This window comes from Protopterus annectens, chromosome 4.part0 (genome assembly GCF_019279795.1).
Source record: "Protopterus annectens isolate FY-2018-M chromosome 4.part0, PAN1.0, whole genome shotgun sequence".
NCBI lineage: Eukaryota > Metazoa > Chordata > Ceratodontiformes > Protopteridae > Protopterus > Protopterus annectens.
This window is the reverse complement of record NC_056733.1, coordinates 583,686,355-583,713,463: the sequence shown is the minus strand read 5'-3', so window position 1 is coordinate 583,713,463 and position 27,109 is coordinate 583,686,355. Positions and strand designations below refer to the sequence as shown.

Genomic DNA, 27,109 nt, shown 5'->3' with positions numbered 1-27,109 from the left:
TTTTTTCACTGGCACTGTCTATGTCCACAGCTCCAATAGCTTCCTGTCCTCTCAGAGCTCCTCACCTGGAGGTGGGCTCCTCAGGGCAGGGTGTGACCCCGGTTCCGAGATTATCCTTCTTGGTTCCGGGCTCCCATCCCTCCTCGGCGGGCCTGCTTTCCAGGTGATGGAGAGGGTTCATACCTCCGCAGGCTCACAGTCAGCATCAATGACATCAGCATCAGAATCCCCCCCCCCAGCATGCAGCTGTCCCAACCCCCTATTTCGGGATCTCAGGCACGGGAGCCGCAAGACCTCCCTTTGAAGGGAACCCTTTCTCCAGAGTCCTCCTCAGAAGATCCCACTGGGGAGTCACCCCAGAAGAAATGGTGCAAGAGGAAGCACCTTGATTCCCCTGAGGAATCTATCATTGAAGACATTGATTGGGATGAGGGAGAAGGGTCCCCACAGTCTCCCCCAGACGACGTCTCATTTGGAGACATTCTTAAAATTCTCAATCAGTGGGAAGACTGGAAGTCCTCCAACCCTTCTTCTGAGGAATCGGTGTTCTTGCATGCCATTTCTGCCTGGCCATCTACTTCCTGGGTGACCCCACCTGCAGATGAGCTTATTAAGCTAATTATGCAGCATGCCTGGAAGGCCCTGGACAACGTAGAACCTGTCCCATGGAGGCCGGACAAAATTCTATCCACACCTGAAGATCAGCCCCACTAGTCCAAGCAGTTGACAGTTGATTCCATGGTTGTGGCGGCGGCCACCAAGAGGGAACTGGCAGAACATAGTTCCACTGTCCATCCACCGAACAAGAAGTCTCGGACCATGGACAGACTAGGGAAGCAGACCTATGCGTCAGCGACCTTTGCATTCAGTCGCTGAACTATCTGGCGCACTTCACTCGCCCCCAAAGAGACCTAATATCTGAAATGTCCTCCTCTTTGGCGGGGGTACTGCCTGATGAGGTGCATGACACTGCTGCCTCACAGCTAGCTACCCTTGAATCCATCTCAAACTCCTTGATGCGTTTGATATCTCACATCACCGAGGGGGCAGCTTGAGCTGCTGCATCAGACATTGTCATGAGACGTAATGCTTGGATGTGGTTTTGTGATTTCGCAGACCCCTTTAAATCTTCCTTCATCAACGTGCCTGTCGACGAATCTGCAGTTTTTGGTCCCAAAGTACGAGACATACTAGCACGAAGTGAGAAAGATGGAAAGACCTTGTCTGCTGTGAGCATACACTTTTCCACCTCCCAGAGGTCCTACTCCAGGAACCAGAAGGAAGGAAAAATGTGGTTCAGAAAATCCCAAGTATCTTTTCATGACACACGTGGTGAGCAATCCCCCCAGGGCAGAAGGGGCAACTCATCTGGAAGACGCCTCTTTCAGGGTAGAGTTTGCCTGCATAACCAGGACGCTAGAGATTCCTTCTTTGGCAGACCCTACCAGTGCTCCTGAGCAGCGGCCCAATTGCTTTCCTCTGGAAGCAGTCGGGGTTCGTTTTTCTCTGCACCTACCGGCATGGCAATTTATTACTACCGATGTTTGGGTGCAGAGAATAATATCCAGAGGCTACCAGATACCATTGGATTTAACCCCCAGACCCGTCAAATGAATCCCTGATGTGCCACCCAATCAGAGGGAACTAGCAGCCTTAGAAATAGAAAAGCTGCTAAGAAAAAGAGTCACCCAACCAGTCCCACCAGACCAGAGAGGATCTGGGTTTTACTTGAGGGACTGGAGACCAATCCTGGATCTCAGTCTGCTGAACAAATTTATCAAACCTCAAAAATTCTGGATGGTCACGGTACAGTCCATCCTCCCCTTCCTAGGGAGGGAAAACTGGATATGCTCTATATACCTTCAGGATGCGTACTACCACATAAAGATGGATCACCTCTCCCAGAGGTTTCTCCGCTTCCGGCTGGGAGCCAATCACTACCAGTTCAGGGCACTGCCATTCGGTCTCTCGACAGCCCCCCCCCCCCCGAGTGTTCACCAAATGTATGGTAGTTGTAGTAGCTCATCTTCGACTACAAGGATTCCAGGTGTTTTCGTATCTAGACGATTGGCTCCTTACTGCTCCAACCAGGAATATTCTAATCCGCAGCCTCTCTTACACTCAAGGCCTCGCTCTCCGCTTGGGAATTATAATCAACAAGGACAAATCTCAAATGTCCCCAACAAAGACACTGGAATTTATTGGAGCAGTCTTGAAAACAGCATCCTGTCAAGCTTCTCTCCCTCCTCACAGGCATTCGAAAATAAGACACCAAATCCAAGCCCTCCTTCCACAGACCTATGTACCAGCACGCCTTGTACTGCAACTCTGAGGCTCCATGGCAGCTGCCATTACTCTATTACCACTGGCGAGGCTGCACTTGAGAATCCTACAGTGGCTCCTTTCTGCACAATGGTCGATCTTAACTCACCCACTTGACCAGATGATACGTCTTATAAATCGTTGCAAGGAAGAAATGCTATGGTGGATGAGGTCACAAACTAATTTTTGGTGACAACGTTCTGTCTTCCCCAGCCCATGGCCACGGTGACCACAGACGCTTTCCTGTTAGGGTGAGGGGGTGGGTGGGGGACATTTCCAGGGAAAGATGGTCCAAGGCACCAGGTCCCCCATGGAGGCCAATTTGCACATACATGTTCTGAAACTGAGGACAGTTCTCTTAGAGTTGCAAGCATTCCATACATCTCTACCTTCCGGGACCATTGCAATTCAGTTGGACAACATGTCAGTCGTCTGGTATATCAACAAGCAAGGCAGAACCAGGTCTTACCCCCTGTGTCAGGAAGCCATGAGGATTTGGCACTGGGCAATAGCTTCCAACCGCTTTCTTATAGCAATGCACATTCCCGGGAGTTCCATCCTTATTGCGGACAATCTGAGCAGGAACATCCTGATGCCGCACAAGTGGTCGCTCAATCCTGTAATAGCGGATCGGATTTTCCGCCGCTGGGGCAAGCCTTGCTGCAATCTGTTTGCTTCCCCCCTAAACAACAAATGCAGAAGCTACTTTGCCCTGATCCCCCCTCAGGACGCTCTAACGCATGATTAGCCTACTGTATGCCTTTCCTCCGTTTCCTCTCAATGCAAAATTCCTCCAGAAAGCTTAAAGGTTGAGAAGCAAAGTGATTCTCATTGCCCCTTATTGGCCCCATCAATTCTGGCTCCCATTCCTATGGCCTCATCTGATTCACAGCCCGTGAATCCTGGATCATTCTCAAGGCCTATTATCTCATCCTCAGGGACTGATTCATCTCAATCCCCACAGTCTCAAGCTCACACCTTGGTTCCTCCACTTCCAGTGATTGCCAGGCTGCCTGACATCCCATCTCCTGTTCGTGAAATTCTTCTGGCTTCACACAAACCTTCCACCAGGAAAGTTTATTCTAGTAAATGGACTAGGTTCTCAATTTGGGCCAATGATCAGAACTTAAATCCCTTCTCTATGCCTATTCAAAAGATCCTTCAATATCCGATGACTCTTTTACATGCAGGAGCCTCAGCATCGACAATCACTGTACATTTAGCAGCTATCGCCAATTTTCATAATGGATTTGATAATTCTTCGATTATGTCACATCGCCTGTGCAAGACCTTTATGAAAGGAGTACTACACGTTAAACCTCTGGTCAAGCCCCCCATAGAACCCTGGGACTTGACTTTGGTGCTTCAATCTCTCACAGGCCCTCCTTTCGAGCCTTTTGATTCATGTGATATAAAGTTTTTGTCATGGAAGACCCTACTTCTAATAGCACTTACCTCAGCAAGAAGAGTATCTGAGCTGCAAGCTTTGAGTGTCAAGAGACCTTACTTGAACTTCCACAGGGATAGGGTGTCCCTTCATACTGACCTTTCTTTCTTGCCCAAGGTCATTTCTGGATTTTCCATTAACCAATCTACTGACCTGCCGGTTTTCTTCCCTCAACATTCTAACAGAGGGGAGTACCTTTTGCACACCCTTGATGTGCATCAGCAGCTTTGTTGTTATTTGGACAGGACTAAATCTTTCAGGAAAACAGATCAATTGTTTGTGGCCTTTGCAGGACGCAGATTGGGTAAACCTGTCTCCAAAGTGACTTTATCATTATCTTTATCTACCAACAGAATAAGCTATCCTTACCTTCCAGAATAAAGGCTCATTCTACCAGATCAATGGCTACTTCTGTAGCTTTCCATTCCAGAGCCTCTATGGATGATATCTGCGCAGCAGCCACTTGAGCAAGACCTCATACCTTTATCTCTCATTACAAATTGGATTTGACCTCCAGGGGACGAGCATCTTTTGGTTCTATGGTGCTCAGGAATATCCTTCCTTAGGGCCACCCACGACTCAAGTAACTGGAGACTCGGTCCTAACAGTAAGGAATGAATAAAGATTTACAACATCAGATAAAGAAGTTATGTCTTACCATAACGTTCCATCTGTGTTGTAGATCTTTATTCATTAATTACTTCCCGCCCTCCTTCCACCTGCCTGGACACCTGGTGGACCTTAGGAACTCCTGATTAGGGTATGTGCTCAAACAGAGCCTCCTACTTTTTTTCTATTACTACCTCTATCTGGAGTAACTATGAGAGGGGCATTATGGGTAGGTCTTAGCTGACAGTTTTTGGCTGGTGCGAGCTTGGAAATGGCTGTGTCAGTTCTGAGGATGGAACCAAAGTCCTAACAGTAATGAATGAAGATCTACAACGCAGATGGAATGTTATGGTAAGACATAACTTCTTTTTTTTTGAGATACACAAAGCAAAACCTAAGGTTTCTGTTCAGAACTGTAGCTGCCAGAACAGTTAGGACTGATGTCATAGGTGTTAGTACCATGTAACACAAACTAGTACCATGTAACACAAACTTCCTAGTCTGACAACCTTGCCTTCTATTCCTACTATGAATTGTTCATCTGAAAAAATCCATGACTGGATCAAATGAAAGACAAAATAAATAAATAAATAAATAAAAAAAAAAAAAACAGGGAAAGGAAGACTAGAGGTTTTCTTGCAGCTGGATCTTATTTCACAGATTCATAACTAAGGTGAGTGCCTGTAAATTTTGTATAACATAAGAGCTCAAGCTGCAGGAACCATTAAGACAGAGTCCCCAATTCAATCCTCTTGGGTGGTTGGCATATGGGAAGAACCCATTCATGACCATGGCCCTAAAAAGGGAAGGCCTAGACCTGGAAGTCATGAAAAATGTACATCTGTCAAATGTGTTCAAGGAGGACCAAGTAGCAGATACACAAATGTCATTGATGCATTACAAATGATAGCCACTGAAATACAAGCAGTTTTGAAGAAATATTTTTTTTTATCTTTTATTTATTTTTATTTAACTTTTTTTACCGGGAAAGTCCGACTTGGAACAAGCCAATTTTTAGCGGAGATCTGGGGAGAAACACTCCAGATGGGCATCTCTTTGTAATGTGGGAGAAAACCTGAGCACTCGGAGGAAACCCACATGAATGCAGGGGTGACATGCAGACTCCACACAGAAGGCAGCCTGGCCAAGAATTGAACCAGAGAGTCTCTTGCTGTGAGGCGACAGTGCTAACCATTACACCACTGTGCCATCCAAAGCTTTCTACCTTTTCCATAGCAGAGGATGGTTTCTATCTATTGACCTCTGGGTTATAGGCCCAGCACACTTCCGCTGCGCCACTCTGCTGTTGTTAAATGCATGGATATGCATTTGGATATCCTTGCAAACAGAAGATAATACAGTCAGTGAGCAATCTGGATAGTCATTGTTTAGTAGCCTTTTTACCTTAGTGTTCTTTAATGAAAGATACAGACAAATGATCAATTTATATTAGTTTTGGATCTTTCTGCACAGTATCTGAGCTACCTACATACATCCATGTAGATAGGAAGATATTCTTCTTTATTGGAGTATTGTGGGAAGAAGACTAGTAAATGTACAGACTAATTTAAATTTATTGCAGTAGCACCCTGCATATGAAGAAAGGATTGTTATGCAATGAACCACCTTCCTTGTGAAGGACAAGGTAGGAAGGGAGACATGGATAGGGTTTGCAGCTCTAATTTTCACTTAGCTGAGGATACCTCCACTTGGATTAAAGTATTCCAAGACAAAATGCTAAATCTACTGAAGCAGAAAGCTGAAAAGAATAAAGACAGAACATTTTGAGCAAAAGACAAATGTCCAATGGTGGTAACAGCTTTCTGACAAGAGATCAAAGAAGAAATGTACTGATGATAAAAGCATTTCATATTTTAAGTCTGGAAGTTGGAAAAAGCCACCAAATGGATTTTAGCAGAGAAATGAATAAGGCCATAATTGAAACGTTCCAAAACAGTATTATGAGCAATGAAAAGGAGTCCATGTTCCTTGTGGACACACAATCTGAAAATTGTTTCCATTTGTCCTTGCTTAGACTTATGTGTGGAAAGCCTTCAGGAAGATGTAATTAAGGGTACATTTCTTGCTAAAAAAAACTTCAGATCTGGCAATTAGTGGAACTGCAGCAACTAAACCATCACCTTGATGGAGTGGAGATCTGGAACAGCCTCCCCAGAAGGCTGAGTCAAAAATTGTTTGAGATAAGGGAATCAAACAGAGGAGCTTAGAGAAGTACACATAAAGACACAATCAAAATTACTGCTGCTCCTGGTTATTTGACCTTACAAATAAATGTAACTATCGAGTCTATATTACAACTGCGAAAGTCCTAAACAGCGAATATGGAATCATCGACACATTACCCGAACTGCGAATACACCGAACACCCTAAACCGCGAAATTCAAAATCTCGAACCGTCATAGTTGTCCAACCCCACTGCGCGCTACATACTACCTACCCAAACAAAATAAATAAACCACATGCATACACTAACCAAAACCCTACTTCTAACCTTACACTAAACCTTACATACATTACTATCTATGCACTTGCCTTAACCTGCACCCTAACCCTAAGGTCCGTAACTATCTCACACTTACCTTATGGAGCTATACCCAAATAAAATAAATAACCCACACACATACACTTAACAAAACCCTACTTCTAACCCTACACTAAACTTTACATACAATACTATCTATGCACTTACCTTAACCCTTACCCTAACCCTAAGGTCTGTAACTATCGCACACTATTACTATCTATACATTTACCTTAACCCCGCACTCTAACCCTAAGGTCCATAACTATCGCACACTTACCTTACGGAGCTATACCGCAGAAGGGCCAACCATGACGATTCGACATTTCGGATTTAGCTCTTCAGGATGATTGGTGTTTTCACATTTCGACCTATACGTATCAACGTTTTCGTATTCGGGTAAGTGGACCTTCACGATTTTAATAGGGAAGCTAACTATCAATGGAAGTGGAAAAAAGTATAAATCAGGACCTTCAGTTTCGTCTGTGTCAGTATGTTCTATCTGTTTCGGATGGGTACATGCATCAAGAAGAAACAATTATAGCATTGATATCCATGGAAGAGGCAAAAAGACTGAACAATAGGTGGACCTATATCTTGGATATCATTTTTGCCATAGAGGGGCTGAGACTATCTGTGGTACATCAGGATGCTTTTGTTCAACCTGTCTGCCAAACAGATGGACTGTCCTGGAACATGGACTGCTGACAAGTATGTGTGTGCCTTTAAGGCTCACTCCTAGATCCATATGGTTTCTTGCAGAGGGGAATCGGAATTAACCCCTCCACATGTAGCGATGTAATAAACTACTGCAGTGTTACCCAACTTAATAAAAACAGGGCCTTTTGGGAAACCCCTCCTGAAGAGTTTGGATTGGCAGTGAAATATCCTCATCTCCAGTACTCTAACATGAAGTTTCGATTTCTTCCTGTACCAAAACCCTTGCTCCAAGTCGCCATGGCAGTGCCCTCCCCACCCCAAGAAAGAGGAATCAGTAACAAGCACCATTCTAGGTTTGGTTTCACATTGGGTTTGCTACAAAGATGGAAGCATCAAGCAAAGCAAAGCAAAACAGTTTTTGCATGTTGCATTTTTTTTATCAGCACATTGAGGGCATCAGAATGCTGGGACAGAGCCTTGAGAGCCCATTGTAGTATTTCAGTATGGATCCTTGTATGTGGTACCACTGTGGCACTTATACTGATATAAGACCTGGTATGTGGTACTACTGTGGAACTCTCATGTGGAACCCTTTATGCAGTACCATTTTAGTACTCTCATATGGAACATTCTATGTGATACACATTGTAATAGCGGCTTCCAGCAGACTAGGAGCTTTAAAGCAAAAACTTGCCAGAATTTGAATTTGCTGGAATAGTGAGGATGTCAGAAATGTTTCAAGAGATACAAAATGTCCAATGTGTCTTGGTACTGAAGAAACATCCTTTGAAAATTAAAAAAGGGATTGATACTAGATGTGTTTTTTTGCATAGTCTGTTGGACTATTAGGGACTGGAAGGTACAGAAGAGGCTCTCTGCTTCAGATTAGGCCATCTCTGCATTCAGCCACTAAAAGAAAGTCAACTAGGCAGGCAAACAATTTTATCCATTGCAGCCACATACAAATTTCTACTGCTAAGATACATTCTAAAGATGCCCTTGGGTCAGACGTGAGGCTGAATAGAAGAATCCTGAAATAATAATGACTGGTTTCTGCTCAAAACTGCAAAGATTTCTTCAACCACGTCCTGATTTATTTGTGCATATATAAGCATCCTGAAGCCCCAAACATCACATTTAGTCCTCTCTGAACAGTACAGGAAGTACTGACTAAAAGATGACCATAAGAATGAACTCACTGGTAATGACATATTGAGGCCATTTTAGTCTAGGATTGCTCTTAGGCTCCATAATGTTTTGTGACTAAATAAAATCTGAAATTATAGCCAAGTACTTGCTTATATGGTGGGATCTCATGGATGTCTATTTTCTCGAAAACCATCTGCACCTTCTTTCTTGCTACTAATGTTTGGTGAAATGGTATGTCTGGCAAGGGCAGTGATAGGGCAGGACAAGTAGTGGATATTTATCTCTTCCACTACCCACACAATGCTTGTTAAGCGCTGTTATGGGGAAATCAAGCTTCCATACAAAGAACTTCCTTTGAATGTTGTTAGGGTGAGAGACAGGATTGCTGATGAATGTCCTGTGGATGCATGAAGCCTGAATTACATTATTTATTAAAGACCTCAGCCACTAAGCCAACATCATAGCTGGGAAATGGCTGAAAAATTCTGATGACCCACCTCAACTTCCTGCTATCAGAGCTGTGGGTTTTGGTAAAAGTAAGGTCTTCTCTGACTGCTGCACGGGGTGTATGAAATCTGAAACCTGCAGCTGAAACACTTTGCCACTCTTCTTTTATAATTCTGAGGGACTCGTTATTTTCTGGGTCAAACATCAGGGTTTCCTGAATCCATAAGTTACATCTTGATGTCCTCTGTAAACGAAATAAGGGGAAGCCAAATGTTCCTTAATATTGCAGTGCTGAATCTTGCTGTCCTAGTAGACCATTTGGCATAACATAAGCAATAGGAATCCTTAGGTTGCATGTGGTACAGTCCAATGAAACCTGAATCTTTAGCCTCTACTGAAAAGGGGATTGGAATGGACCAGCTACAGTAGTGTAGTAGACAGCTGCCAAGAGGTATCAATGATGCAGTTAAATAAAGCGGTTTGATAGGCAGACAATGGCAGAGATAGATCAGTGACTCTGTTGGAGTGTGGCAAGGTGCTACACCCTGCAGTTATGCAGGAAAGGTTGATTAAAGCCTATCAAAGCCAATATGACAAGCAGTGGGGGAGAGGCACTGCCTGTCCAAACAATGCTGTAAAATCCTAGGGAAAAAAACATCAGTTACACCAGTGCCAGAAGGCCCTGCACCAGTGGCACTGACGTCATCTAAACCAATATCCGACTGGGGTCTGAGTTGTGGCTTCTAGTCTTTTTATGGCATCTACTACCTTGCCCTACTCAATCTCTTCTGAGAGTGGTGTATACTTGACAGAAGGAGGAGTTGACAGGATCAGGGTAGGCAATAGAGGTACCCCCAGAGAAGGGAAAGAAGATGGCAAAAAAGAACTTTTAGGTTAGGGAAAAAGAATCTCCTGAACTGGGTGTGAAGTTCAATCATGATTTAGGCTGTCAGTTTTGTCTTGGCGTCTGTTTTCTGTTCTGTTAATTTGTACAACTTTTCAATTTCAATAGGACTGAAGGGGCCTGTGTTCCTTCTCTGAATGTTTACCTTTTTCATTATAATGCCTTTTTTCAAGTTGGAAAGGATAAACTTAATATGGAAGGCTCTTTCTCTAAATGATGGAAGTTTCCACACTAAAGGAAATTCTCTAAAATCTTCCTGTGGTGTTATTTGATGGTATTGTTAAACTTCCTGCAGGAAAGCAGATGTGACTACACAAGGAACTCAGACAGGTTAGGCAAGTAAATGTTTATCTGAAAGAGACAATAATTTAATACAAGGGCATTAAGTATGTGAAACCAAGACAAATTAAAACCTTAAAGGTCTACACAATATGATAGTGAACTAGATAATGCAACTTTGCAATCTAACATTTAATAAGAATTTCAAAACTGGAAAACAGTCAAATGAAGGTAGTAGTGATGAAATATTTGAATGACAGAAAACAAAAGCAAAATATACTTCAGATTTACTTCAGCCACCCTAAAATCAGCTGTGAGCAATCGGATATGCTGTACAACTCTTTCTCAGTAGGAATAAATTGGATTACTGCAAATCAGCAGTGCACGGGAAGAAGGGGCAGGCCTGGCAGCCCATAAAGGTTTTGTGAGATGAGTAGTCCTAATACATTGGGTGGCAATCCAGATTGTTCCTGAAGCCAGAGATCTTTGATATCACATCTTCACTCCCTGTCCCAACAAACACATAATCAGGTTTGACCACTTGCCTTTCCAGTTACATATATGTTTTCAGATTTCATAAGTGAGCTACCGATGCATAGAATGATCAAGTCCTTCTCCCATTTATTTTGATTCTGTAATCCTATATCACTGTTTTGTTTTGTGAATAAACCTTAGTCATCATTATTTTGTTGCCTTGAAGTTATATTACTTGGGTATAAACCTATTTGTTCTTTCCTGTGCAGTAGGTCATCCTTTTCTTTCTACATTCACTATGAATTTGTAACAGAATTCTCTGTGCTATCCTGGCAATCATTAGTCTAAGACAATATGCTGGTACCTTGCAGAATGCCCTTCTCCAGTATTTTATTTCTTTACTCCACAAATTCTTCAGTTCCTAGAGTCTTTCTTTCTTTATTGTGCTTCTCATATTTACTCCTTCTGCTATTAATTTACCTACCTTATCTCTTTCTTCAGTTATATACCGCGGTGGTATGGCGGTAGCATTGTTACCTCACAGCAAGAGGTTCTCCTGTTCAATTCTCAGCTGGGCTTGGAAGTGCCTTCTGTGTGGAGTCTGCATATCCGTCCCGCGGTTGGGTAGCGTTCAAAAGACATGTGTGCGTAAATGGGCATGCGTTCGTTGAAGGTTGAGCGTCGAGCTGGCACCTCGGAGTTTCGTAAAAATCTACTGCCAATCATTAGTGGACCGGAGTTCCGCTGTGGCGACCCCTTACCGGGAAAAGCCGAAAGACAAACAACATATCTTTCTTCAGTTACTTCCCTCATCACTTCTTCAGTTAACCTCACTACTGAACTGTTCCTCATATCACAACTCAGTTCCTCAAAAAATCTGTATATATTCTCCTCTGCATTTGTGTTTAATTACCCTAGAAATTCTATCCATATGTCTTTTTCTGTCCGTGGTGGTGCAGCGGTAGCATTGTTGCCTCACAGCAAGAGGTTCTCCAGTTCGATTCTCGGCTTGGGTTGGAAGTGCCTTCTGTGTGGAGTCTGCATGTCCTCCCCGCGGTTGAGTGGGCGTACGAAAGACATGCGTTGAATGAGCATGCCTTCGTTGAAGGTTGGGCGTCGGGCTGGCAACTGAACACCATAAAAACCAACTGCCAATCATTAGCGGACCGGAGTTCCGCTGTGGCGACCCCTAACCAGGAAAAGCCGAAAGACAAACAACAACAACATTATACAATACAGCGACTACTCATTCAGAAAATTCCTCTCTTCAATAAGGATTCTGCTGTTTTTCCCTAATATTTATTACTCTGCTTATTACATTTCTTTTGTTTCTATGAAAACTGTTTCTTATTCTTACCTCAGATTTACCAGTTATATACAATCTTCAGAAATTTTCTTCTAGACTATGTTGCTTCAATGCAAGAACCATTACTGACATTGTGATATTCCACATTCCATGACCAGTGTCCATAACATTTGTTCCCAACATTCTTCTTCCCTCCTCTAATAAGGTACATACTGTCACAATATTTTCTGACAAAGACATAAATACTACTGCTAGCACTAAACCTCAATATGTACATTCATTTGATGCTTCCTTTAATGCAGTTTCTCCTGCATTTAGTTTACAAGGCTCAGTACAAATGTATCCCTCACGTTTAATAATGTTCTTTTTTTCTCATGTAGAGTGATGCAACTTGAGAGAAATTCTAACTTTAGGAATTGAATATAAAATTAAAAGAGAATAGCCTAAAAACTGACATGTCTTCCTTGAACAATTCAATATGGGGGGGGGTTAAGCCACCCCGACACTTAAATATTCCTACTCTGACTTGAACCACCTCAGAGTAAAGGAATATAATTTTAGGTTACTCCTCTTTTTTTGTAATTGTGCATTCATTGAAAAATGTTATGATGATGCACAATTCAAAACTGTCAGTATTGACAGAAATATCTACACACAAAATATTGACAAAATTTAAGTTACACCAGGGAAGGGTAATATATCCTTTCCCCATTATTGCGCGACCTTGATGTTGGTATATTTAAGCAGCAGGGGATTTGGGAGTGCAACCCTCACTTGGGGGGAGGGGGGTGCAGTGGGTTTCACCCCCTGCAAAAACATTGGTTTGGGCTGTAGCTAAGTTTTGCCAATAGTTTGTGTTTAGATATTTTTAATTGACAGTATTTTAAATACTACATTTTTGTCAGTTTTTAGGCTGTAAATATTTAGGTGAGCCATTCAATTGTCACACAATATATATATATATATATATATATATATATATATATATATATATATATGTGTGTGTGTGTGTCTAGACAGAGGCACACACTCACACACGTGCACACGCACACACGCACACACACACGCACACACACACAAAGTACCTCTGACATCTGGTAATAACTGCTGCAGAAATACCAATGTTTTAAGTACTGCTGCATCAGCCTGAATTTCAGAAAGTGCAGGTTCAAATGTATGTGTACATTTAGTGCTAAAGTGTAAGTAGGATGAATTTTAACTCATTCTGTCGGTAGCTTTCTTGCAAGCTGTACATTAACACTGCTCTTTGATACAGTTTGTACCAGCTAATACTAGCAGATGTCTATGGAAACTCTTTGGTTGTTGCTACACAGAGATACTTTAGCAATATTTTATGTAAATTATTTATGTTTGCAAAATTCATCTTTCACTTTTTGACAAATTCTGATGCAGATTTATTTTGCTTTCCCCCTTAGCTTACATAAACAGTGACTATATCTTCAACACATACTCAAGCCAAGAAGTTGAATAGACTGCAGAGTGAAGTGAGGCATTTTTCACACAGTTTCTAACCAGAAGTCAAATAAACAAAACAGTACTAAGAATTAAGAACTTCACGAGGGAGGCCTGCTATCTGCATTCTTACTACTCGTCTTTAGAGTCACTGGGCTATTAATTTAAAATCTTTTTATTGAACAACTAAGCAATAACAACAAGTAGTGTGTTCGCTTTGATGCCTTCAAGATTAACATAATCACTCACAGCAGGAAATATACACCTTAATAACTTTTAAAACAACCACTAAAACATGAAATAACATCACAAATAATTAAATAAATATTCAGTACATTTTGCATCTTAAAATCACAATAATTACAATATGGGGCCAGAACATCTAACACGTGTCACAATATGTCTCTTTAATTGAAAGCATTTCAAGAATTAAGAATCACTACATATTCTTCTTAGGAATGACGTCCTGAAAACTGTCCTTTAAGATTATCCAAGGACTGCTTTTTGTAACTCATCTTCCTTGATGGACTGTTTGTTCCATTCAGGAATGTTTTCTAAAACTTTTGTTAACCAGGGTCTTTAGCGTGTCAAGGATGTTCTATTTGTCCTTAATGAAACATTCTTGAAACTTTTATTAACCTGAGGTCTTTAGTGTGAAAAGAGTGTTATACCTCTCCCTGCTGTGACTTTTTCACTGTGGCCCATATTAATGGATGGATAGTGTTACCCCATAGAAATGATAATTATTTGCATGAAGGGGCAGTATACTGTCTGAAGTGCCTATGTAATAAATTTTTGAGAACCTTAGAGATATTAGGAATGTTTCAGATATTAGTTCTGCAGCCTGTTTTAGTCATTCTTCTGAAACATCTAGTTTAAGTTTCTCTTTGTATGCATATACAAATATTGATATGTTTCTAGATAAAGTTGCACATTTATTATAAACAGAAGAAAATTTTGTTTTTATGCTTAACACTTTACATCCAGGTATATAATTAATTACAATAAAAACATTTATTGCAATTTTAAGATAAAAAGACACTGTATATTTATTATATTATTTCCTGGTTTATTATTGGTTGTTTTTTATTATTAGGGAATATACTTCCTGCTTTGAGTGACTGTGTTAACCTTGAATATATCAGTGTTGAGGCACTCGTTGTTAGTGTTTTGTTGTTTAAAAAAGTTTTTTTAGTTACTAGCCCGGAAACAACAAAGATGTACAGCTGATAGTACTTTGTTACTTATTATTTTCTGTTTTAAATTTACTCCATTAGTCCAGGTCTCTGGAAGTAACAAAAGTGTTAGACATCACTGTTGAAGACTGACACGCTGCTGTCACCACTGCAGAAGAACACAGAAGAATTGCGGAGTACGCATATCCACATACACAGTAGGGTTTTAGTGCCCTCTGACCTCAAGGTTAAAATGCAAGGCAGCCTCTGAGAGTCAGAACTCTTAGACAGCAAAATTGCCCATGTAACTCAAGAAGATGTTAATTTTAAACTGTTATGTACTACAAAGTCCGATAAGGTGATATATGAGCATTTTGTTCTTAAGTGTACCAATTTCAGCATTCTAAAAAGCAGCTTTACTGCAGACCAGTGTTTGCATTCTTTCAGTACAGTCAAGTATAATGATGTTTTACAGAAGATGAACTTACAATTTACAGAGCACTATAATCCGGCTCTCTGTGATTTTCTACTACATTCACTAAGATTCGGCTAACATGAATATTGATAGCAATTAGCACCTTTCAATTAAATGAGTACTATAGAATAACCAAAAGAAAAAAATGAAGTAGTGAGTACATTTCAATGTTAGTAAGGAAAGTTTTTCTCCCACAGGAGAAGTAATGTTTTACTTCTTCTCACTGCAGAAATATTCATGCACTCCAAACATAATGCATGATTGTTTACTGTTACCCAGACTGCAATTAATCCTTTCAAGCTGCATAGAGCAGTGAATGTCTGCAGTCTCACTCTTGAAGCTGTCTGCCTCTCAAGGAATGATGATTTTATTATGAATGATGAAGCCTGACTGAATATGAGTAATCAAATATTACAGTTTGTATTACAACACATTTCCAAACTAACAAAATGTTATCAGTATAACTTATAAACCTATGGTTCTAGTGCAGGTGTTCCAGTAATAACAATGCAGAGTAAACAACTGCATAAGAAATTAAAAATACAAAGAAATGAGGTTCAACGTATATATACTTATAAAGCTAATAACCACTCTACTTACAGCTAGCTAAAATTGAGTCCCTTCATAAATTACAAGAAAGTCATCAGAATGTGCATTACTTTAAAATGAAGCATTTATAAAAGTGTTTTATCCATAATAGCAAACAGACCATTCTAAGCTGTCTATACATAAAGAAATCAGAAGGAATATTGCAGGGTAAATAATCTGCATTTTTCAGACAAGCATTTTCATAGGCTTTATGATGTGGAATTTTGGAATACTATAACAATCTCTGAAAATTAATAATAGAAAGACATAACTGTAAAAATACTTGATTCAAATATGATTTTGCAGCCAAATCTTCTTCTTTCGGCTTTTCCCTGTTAGTGGTCGCCACAGCGGATCACTTGTCCGCTCATGACTGGCAGTGGAGTTTTACAGTGTCGAGTTGCCAGCCCGGCGCCCAACCTTCCACAGAAGGCACACACACGCACACACTCATGCCTAGGGCATATTTAGTGTGCCCAATCCACCTACAGCATGTCTTTGGTATGTGGGTGGAAACCGAAGCACCCGGAGAAAACCCATGCGACCACAGGGAGGACATACAAACTCCTCACAGAAGGCACCCCAGCTGAGGATCGAACCGGAGAACCTCTTGCTGTGAGGCGGCAACACTAACCGCTGCACCACCGCAGCTGCCCATTTTGCAGCCAAATATATCCCCATTTATAAGCTCTGTACCACGAAGTATCTTTAGTAAAATAATCATACTGTATCTGAGGTTAGACTAATCCACTGTCTATATTTATATTATTAAAAAAGCGTCTTCCTGGTGTTAATCAATGAATTGTTTTATGTATGTATGTATATATATAGATCAATGCACATGTGCTTCTCTCTCCCTCTCTGTGTGCATATACAGTTTATATATATATATATTTATATATATATATATATATATATATTTATATATATATATATATATATATATACAAATATACACACACACACACACATATATATATATATATATATATATATATATAAATATATGCACACACACACACACACACATTTATAAATCTCTCTTTTGCTCTCCGTCTATATTTTTACATATATATCTATATATATATATATATATATATATATATATATATATATATACATATACACACACACATATGGGTCTACTTTGATTCACTGAAAACTCATTTCACTGAATTTCAAAACACTCACACCAAATCGCTGAAAGCTCAAATCACTGAAAACTCATTTCAATGAATCACATTTGTTGAGCAAATAAAATGTATATGCCTTTTTCCCCACTGTAGTGCAATCCTGGAGTTAGTATACATAGTTAAGGGGGGTGTGGGGATAAGGGGATATGGGGTGTATAGCCCCCCACCTACTTTTGGTTTTATATTGTCAGCTTTCAGTGAAAAAAAGGTTCATAAATATAAAAGCTAAGTAGGTGGGGGGCTCTGTTCCCCACACCCCCCCAACTATACATATATATATATATATACATATATATATATATATATATATACATACATATATATATATATATATATATATATATATATATATATATATATATACATACATACATACATATATATGTATATATATATATATATATATATGTATATACATATATATATATATATATATATATATATATATATATATATATATATATATATATATACTAACTCCAGGATCACACTACAGTGGGGAAAAGGGCATATACATTTTATTTGCCCAACAGTACTTACATTAAGTGAAATGTGATTCAGTGAAATGAATTTTCAGTGATTTGATCTTTCAGCAATTTTTTGAGGGTGAACTGAAATTCAGTGAAATGAATTTTCAGTGAATCAAAGTAGACACACACACACACACACACACACACACACACACACACACACACATACACACAGACACATATGAACAGAACTATATACACATATACAAATATAAACAAACACGCACACATATATATATATATATATATATATATATATATATATATATATATATATATATATATATATATATATATATATATATATATATATATATATATATATATTATACACACACATATATATGGATCTACTTCAGTAGATCAAACTTTTACTAGTTCAAACCACATATGGCCAAGATCATATGTTCGAACTCGTAAAAGTTCGAACACTGACATAAAACCACATAAAACTCCCCCCTGCACCCCCCCACACCCCCCTTACTTAAATATACCAACTCCGAGATCGCACTACATTGCGGAAATGGGAAATCGTCCCTTTCCGCTCTGTACAGAGATCTCCATTCAGTCAGATCGGGTTTTTACAAGTTGGAACATATGGTCTCAGCCATATGTGGTTCGAACTTATAAACGTCTGATCTACTGAAGGGGACCCATAGATATATATATATATACATATATATATATATATATATAGATATAGATACACAAATATATATACATACACAAATTATATATATATAAAAGACGTTTATATATTTAAAAAAAAAAACAGAACAAATGCTTGTTGCAGGGAGGCCCCCACCACTATACCTGCTAAAGTGTATATACACACACACACACACATATATATATATATATACACACAAATATATATATATATATATATATATACATACATACACAAAGATATATATATATATATATATATATATATATATATATATATATATATATATATATATATATATATATATATATACATATATATAGATATACATATATATATTATATATATATATATACACACACACACACACACACACATATGTATATATAAAACAACTCCACAGTTGCACTCCAGAAGATGAATGGCTAAACACACTGGAAGTGTGCCAGCAGCTCACACAATACAGCATACTGTAATAAAGCAAAGTGCAATAATACTTATACACCTGTAAGAAAACTCATGTCAGTGAGCAACAAATTATTTTACACTATACAAAAACATTTGCTATGCTTTTTTGTTTTTTACTGGTTTATATAAAATTAGTTTAGATAACTTGTTTTTAGATAAGTTAAATTTAGATAAAATTACATACACCCATATTCAACCCATCAAGCAGTTAACTTGGCATTCTGAAACAATAGATAATCAAAAATTAGCTGATTGCATGTACTGGCTTTTTTTATCAGTGTGAGACTGCAGTACAGTGGGTATCATGGGATTTACTCTTTCCCCACTGTAATCCAATCTCAAAGTTGGTATAAATAAAATTAGCAGGGGGTATAGGACACCAATGCAAAAAAAATGGATTTTGTTTTTCTATGAATCTTTGTGATTTGAAGTATGGTATATTTGAATCTTTGTGATTCCAGTTGTTATGAGCATATGATAAATGCTCTAAGCTTCACACATAATATATGTATGTGTATATGTATATATATATATATATATATATATATATATATATATATAAAATATGCGGTGGTGCAGCGGTAGCATTGTTGCCTCACAGTAAGAGGTTCTCCCGTTCGATTCTCAGCTGGAGTGCGGGGAGTGCCTTCTGTGTGGAGTCGGCATGTCCTCCCCGCAGTTGGGTGGGCGTTTGAAAGACATGCTTAAATGGGCGTGCCTTCGTTGAAGGTTGGACATCGAGCTTACACCTCGGCGGTCATGAAAATCTACTACCAATCATTAGCGGACTGGAGTTCCACTGTGGCAACCCCTAACCGGGAAAAGCCTAAACATATATATAGATATATATACACACACACACACACACACACACACACACACACACACACACACACACACACACACACACACACACATACATATACGTGTGTGTGCATGTGTGTAGATGTATCTATATATATATATATATATATATATACATACACACACAAATATATATATATATATATATATATGTATATATATATATATTTGTGTATATATATATATATATATATATACACAAATGTGTATATATATATATATATATATATATATATATATATACACAAATATATATATATATATGTGTGTGTGTGTGTGTATATATATATATATATATATATATATAGAGAGAGAGAGAGACACACACACACACACACACACACACACACACACACACACACACACACACACACACATCAAACCAACTATATATTGATCAGGAAAAGATTAAAAAAGGACTGATCTACAAAGGACTGAAAAAAACATAAAATAACATTGTTTTTGAGGATTCTTGCCCCCTACAATCCTCACACGCCCTGTTACTTATGTATACCAACTCTGAGATCACACTGCAGTGGGGAAAGGGCATATTCCCCAATCCCCACAGTTGTATGGTGAAAACGCTGGTATGTTCGCTCTTCACATTTTCAATCAATTATACTGGCTTATAACATTCTGCACCCAAGTTATAACATATTGTGTGCCTCTGTATACACTGGATTCTGTATTCTGCATAAGAAGTATGACTCTGAAATAGCCAGATTTGCAATTTCACTAAAACCATACAGTATGTTATTCACAGAAAGATGATACTCTTACTTAATTGTTCAACAGTAATGTTGTTCACTTAATGTTTTGCAAAAGCATCGCTGTAAAGACTCAAACAAAATTCCACCATTTACAAACCATCTTGATTATTTAAAAAAAGGAAGGGAAACATGTGTCTACTTTTTGAATGCATCACATGGGTGCCATGGCATTTTCTCAAACCAAGGGTGGAGGAATACTTTCAAAACAATTTTCTAGATGGTCGCAAAAGGGTTTTATTAATGAACTGTCACAATGCCATCAAGCTGGCAGAAAAGTTACAGTTCTGGGATGCATATTTGTTAATTAAATTATTTTTGGATTTAACTACAAAACATTAACCCCAGATATGACATGACAGCAGACAGTGAAAGATGGTTTGGTATAAAAGCTCCACAGAGGTACCTGTAGAGTCTAGGAAAATATGCCACACATTCTGCAATGGCAGTGACTATACAACCAACTAAAAATGACAAAAGCTTGTTTTTCATACTGTAATGCTAATCACATTATAGTGTCAAAGTGACATATTTAAATGACTGAAATATCCAAATAAAAGAAATATATTTACAGTGTGAGGGACAGTGCAATGTGCTCTGACATAAGTGATGTAAGCCATCTTATTCTAAACTTCCCCAAAAACATAGTTCATCTATATAGAGAGAAACTGCAGTACACAGCATAACAGAATGCTTATTGTCAGATGTCTTTAACCCTTTTTATGCATCTAGATAGAAGAAATGTCTGTAATGAAGTTACTATTTTAACTTTTTTCAATTCACCCTTTACCCCAGGATTCCAGTGTTTATAAGGTAAACACTTTAACCATTATGCCAACCTGTAAATTTAACAGTAAATCTGCAATTTGCTCTTTCTTCTAGCAGCAGGTTCTACTTATTCACAAGTCTTTTTGAGAATACTTTTTAATGTCTAACTATAGGTTTCTGCTTTGAACTGTCAGTCATCACAATCTTTCACTTCTATTTCTTTATTTTAAAAGATAGACTATTGCACCAAATTCTCCTTTATTTTATGTACCTGCGCCATGTCCCTTCTTTTGCATCTTTCCTCCAGAATAAAAAGATTTATTGCATGTAGCTTTTCTTCATGCTCCATGTTCCATTCATATTAACATCTTAGTAGTCTTTCTTTGAAATCTTTCAATTAGCATGATGTCTTTCTCCCTATAAAGCTACCAAAACTGTATGCAGTACTCAAGCAGTGGTCAGATGATAGATCTATACTTATGTATTTCTTGTATTCTTCCATGGAGAATAGATCAATACTATGGACAATAGCTACAGCAATCTCATTTTGTGTCGTACTCAAACACAATTGCACTTAGACACTTTACTTGTTCTATACTTTAAAAGAAATCAAGACAATGCCACACAGATGATGACTATGTTTTCATTATTGAACTCTAGATGAAGAGTTCTAACATTCTGTAATTTAAACTGCCTACATCTATTTATTTCCTTTCATATACTTCTCCTTTCATTCTTACTGCCCCATCTGCCTTATTGTTATTCGTAGAAAAGTTATTCTCAGTTCTCTTTGTAATGCTGCATACAGAGTTAATAAACAGAACTAGACACAGTACTGATCCCTGCATTACACCACTTATTATCACATTTTTTTTTCTCACATACATTCCCACTAAATAAAATGACTTATGTTCCTTATCAGTTCCTCTCTCCACTTAATAGTTTATCTTCAAATCCTTGCACTTTCAACTTGCCCCCAGTATTCTGCAAGCACCAAGTTGAAGACCTTATTACAATCTAGGTATACCACATCCACTAGATACCCTTTATTCATTTCCATTGTAAGACAACCATAACAATGAATCAGACTGAACTGATAAGACTTTTTGGTGGCCTGATAAGACAGTCTATTTTTCTTCCTCTTGGCTCATATAAAGATACAAAGATGCATCTTTATGCTACAAGATTATACTAACACTTATTGTGCAGATTGCTAACTGAAATGAATTACACTAGCCTTTTTTTTTGGTAACTTCTCCATCACCTTCCATACTACATATGCAAGATGTACTGTTCTCCAATTAGCTGTTTCAATTATTGGGATATTTTATATACAGCAGCATCACTCTAACATTGTACCACTGAGTACTGACTGTAAAATTGCTCTTCTTCTTTTGGAAATGCTATAACCCCCCCCCCCCCCCGACTCACACACACACACAAAAGACTTAATGATTTTAAAAGGGTATGCCACTTGGTTTTTTTTTTTGTTTTTTGTGCCTTAGTCTCCTTAAGCTATGCTTAATCTTTAATTACAACAACCCCCTCCAGATTCCAACTTAAGGTATGCTTCAGACAAGACAGAACCATGTTGCTCCAATTTAATGAATGGTGTCAATATTTATAAGATGTTTTGCCCTGAGTGCAAGTCATTTTGAAGTTTAGAGAAACAAAGTTGTTAGTTTTTCCTTTTCTCCTCCTTAGCATATAAAATCCTCATTTTTTCGGTTTGAATGCTAAGGTGCTACTCTAGTTAAGACTGTTATGCATACCAGCTTCCTCACTGTATTCTGTAGTCTAAGTATTTCCAATTTTACATCCCTCTGTTCTTCAACTTACCCAAAGAAGGCTTTCTATCATTGCTTTTTTCTTTATGTTAATTCTCTAACTTTTCCTTTGCGTGTCTTACTAAATTTGATGACTTCTTCCTTGATTCCTAACACCACCAATGTATACATTCTTCTCTTACTTTCCAAGTGTTTGAAAGATATGCATTATTTGTGAGTTATGTCCTTTCAACATTTGGATTTTTGAGATTGCTTAAAAATGTTATGACCCAAGAACAACTCCACCCAAATGTCAGTATGCTAGCACATAAGGCCTAATTTTATTACCTGCATAGGGTACAATTGTAGTGACTATTTAAAATACATAATTTTTTGTAAAACTGGATAATTACAGTGCAGCTGTGTGCACTGTCTATGCAGGTAACAGTGATAAGTATACATATAAATGCTTTATACATAAATGCTTTATACATGTTTGTATCAAATACAATAATAGATTATACAATAATATTTACTAAGAAACAAACAATAAAGTAAAGCAAACAATAAAGTAAAGCTAAATGACTGTATCTAGAATTCACGGTCCTTTTTAATTTCAGTTAAATCTAAAATTAACTCAGCATATCAAGCAAATAAAGTATTGCACTTATTCATTTTTCTACTACAAATCCTTTTAGATTGTAACAACATTCAAATGTCATCTTCATAGCTCCATTGCAATTTTCCGTCTAAAGCCCTCCCCAGATACAATGAAGGCTGTTGTCTTTTTAAGGGCACAGAACTCATGACCACAAATCTGGAAACCCTCACTATGGTAACAGTAGCAGAGTAAATCAAGCTGATCTGATGTGATAGAGCTATTTATTCCTTTACAAGAAAGAAAGAAAGAAAAAATACGTTTCCATCTCTAAGGCACTTCATTACATATTTGTACACGATTATGTTTCACACACAGAGCCAAAAGGTGCGTAGACATGTTACACTCGGCTATATATGAACGCGGTCTTACATTTTAACAGAAAAAAAACTCTGAAGATTGCAGAAATGCATGCATTTTTTTTCAAAGCATCACGTGTTTTGTGTTTTGCTAAAGAAGACAGATTTCCCCCTATTATGTTGTTACAGGGAGTCCCAACAATTTTAGTTGCTTCTATCTAGAAGATGTGTACGAATTTGAAAAAAAATGCAGTTTATCGCATACACATTTTTGGTTACCACTACAAATAGACAAAATATATATACCTAAATACAAATAAATGTTAAGTTCTGCCCTTACCACCGATAGGCCATCAATGGTACGGGCAGGACTTGCATCTACTTGTGTTTAGGTATAAATATTTTGACGATTGCAGAAATCAATGCACACTCGACAGTCTGTGAGAACTGTTTAAGGTTACTGTCCTTGTTATAGCTAATCACTTTACATTACCTGTATTCCTGAGATGAAGGGAGATGATTTTGACCCGATGTTCCTAAAATTTCTGACATTCTGGATATAATATCACTCTCTATCATCTCCTTTGGAGAACAAAATAAACATTTGATTTTTTTTTTCATTTTTGTGTAGGTTTCCAGCATTTTAGAACTCAATTATTAAAGCTATTCAGAATAAACTACTAGCCCTTAGAACTTTAAAGAGCATCTTAGAAAACTAATACAGCTATAGGAAGAAATGGCATTAAACTACCATAAATAAACATATAACCCTGAAAATCTGGCGTGTAAACGATTCTTACAACCATCGAAATTATTTTCAAACCTGGAACTCTTTAACTGTAGTAATTTAGTAATGTCATTTTGCTATTTCGCGCAAATGCTGTCATAACATTTTACGTTCGCCGTCTGTCACCTACTGAAATATTACGCAGGATAATTCATAATCACAAACTGTACATGTTTAATAAACTAGAAAACGTCACATAATGCAATTCTTCGTTTTGGTTTAGTGCTAAAAGAGTTGTTAATTCAGGATTTGCAAGAAGCAGAGCAGAACAAAAGTTCCCCAACAACGGGAAACGCTGATCATTTAATAAACATGTTAACTGTTCTTGCCAGACCTTTAAAAGTGCAACAGATCAGCTTCTCCAAACTACTGGTACAGTATACCACACTAAACACGAGAAGAAAATCGCAATGCAACACTAACATCCATTTTTTTAAACTTCAGAGTGCATTCATCAAATTAAAACAAATGTTCAGAAACTGTAGTTTATAGCAAGTAAAAGTTATATGTTACTAGAGATGTGAGTGTAACACCTGCCAGCTAAAGCTTAAATGAATACAGATAAAAGGGTGAGTGGTTAAGTGCAAAACTCTGTATTCAAAATCAGACAATTGGCACTTAACTTCATGGCCACACTGGAAGAACAAACATATTTACGTATTTTCAACACCAAACCTAAAAAAATAAGCAATTAACGTATGTACCTGAGATGATTCTTCTAATCTCTGGTAGAGTGGAGGTCTCTTTGTAATTTGGCTGAACGTCAATCTCCAAACCGTTTTTAAATTTCCCTCTCTGGAGCTGTCCAGCCTGAGGCATGCGCAGAAGAGCTCAAGGATAGTGGGGGGGGGGGCAGAGGTAGGGCAGAATCAATGATCCTGGGGAATCAACAGTGACAGAGGGATAATGTCGGCTAGCTTTATCGTTCTTTTAGCTTGGACCAGATGATTCCACTGCACAGGGAAACGATGATAACTGCATCTGATTTTCACCATCATCCGCAGGAAAGTTTCGCTGTTGAAAATGTTTCAGAACAGTCACGCTGTTTTTCTTAAATAGAACAAACAATTCACATACAAATGTTAATATTTCCGCTTACGGACCCCCTCCTTGCAGGTGCTTAGTTCTTCGATTCCCAGCCGGGCCTCATAGCAACCAAAGTAGTTAATGCCAGTTTTGGTCGCGCGGCCAAATATTATTGAAGCCAACGTCTCTGTGGCTTTAAGAAAGTTTCTCTAGAATTACAAGTATTGCCTCAGCACTGGCAATTCTCGACCAGCAAGGGGAATTAAATATCTTTCGAGTAATGATGCTGTTCAAAGACTCACCGTATGAGCAAACCTGTGTAAATATTATATATCCTTAGATGGGACTTTTCCTTGTAGTCCCCTTTTTTGTCCGTTTACCGCCCATCTAAATCGATGGAGCGAAGAACCTAACCGGACGTTAAACATACATTTGAACAATGTTGGACAATACTTAACTTCTTTCTGCTGGACTTCCCGCTGGTTGCTGTCACTGACCGGCAGTGTCCCACGTTGTTGGCCCTGCGCTGCTGACTTAAGTGAAGTCGTTGAAGATTTGTCGCCTGTACTGGAAAGCTCGCTAGTCCCCTGTTGTCTCCCCGCCGTTCTGCCCGCGCATCAGCCCGGCTGCCCTGCCGCCTCCGCGGGAAAGGCGCTCAGGGTGGCGCGGGGCGAGGAGGAGGAGGGGGCAATCCAGTGTTTGCAGCACAGGATCACCTGTAAAATTATCGAAACCGTTTTACTTTGTGTAGCAGAAAACCTAATCTCTCAAACCACTCCACGGTCTCACTCTGCAGTGCTTAAATTAGAGAAAAAAATATTTGTATGTAGAACTTTTTACTAGAACGACGTAACAACATTTTAAATTTAAAGTTGTTGAAACACATTTAAATGGTACTGTGGGGTGATTACATTTGTACTACAGTTTAGGTGGCAGACAGAGCAACTGATTAAAGAAAAAAAGGCATGTTCTGTCAGCTAAAAACAGCCAGCTTGGCGTGTTTTGTATACCAGTTCATGCCATGTGAAGAACAACACCAGAGATAAAGTCAATCTTATCTTCACTTCCCCAAAATAATTTGTGTCTCTTCAGTGTTCCACGTAACAGTTTAAATTCTTAGGACAGATTCCCGATGAGAATATAATTGGGGGACATAATTCAAAAGGGGATAGGACTCAATGAACATTTTTTTCTAAATTACTATGTTTTCTAAACAGATGGAATTATTACATATTTGGAAGTGGGAAGCTTTAGCTCACATGGGGCAGAAATAACATGAGCAGAATGTTACCACTTGTGATTAATGGCACAGGTTTAAAAGGAAGGGTTCAGAAATCTTAGTATACCTACAAAATTGAAGCTATTCCCTAAGGGTCTGTAGATAAATCAAAAGGTGATGTTTTTGAGGGTTTCTGAGTTAGCATCTTGTGGTATCACTGTCGGTTATATTTTTTCCATTTCC

The 27,109-nt window shown here is 38.5% G+C and overlaps 1 protein-coding gene across 2 annotated transcripts in view; it reads right to left on the bottom strand.

The window, feature by feature from the left end:
* The window catches only part of FOXN4 (forkhead box N4), a 211,418-nt gene extending 185,126 nt beyond the window's left edge, over positions 1-26,292 (bottom strand). Inside the window, exons 1-2 of one of the 2 annotated variants that reach the window (XM_044068515.1) lie at positions 25,326-26,292; positions 24,328-24,416 (exon numbers count right to left, since the gene is read on the bottom strand). In XM_044068515.1, the coding sequence (XP_043924450.1) occupies positions 24,328-24,413 (86 nt within the window). In that variant the 5' untranslated portion in view covers positions 24,414-24,416; positions 25,326-26,292. The remainder of the gene's footprint in view (positions 1-24,327; positions 24,417-25,325) is intronic. The other variant, XM_044068516.1, reaches the window with a different exon arrangement.
* Between the last annotated feature and the right edge of the window lie 817 nt (positions 26,293-27,109).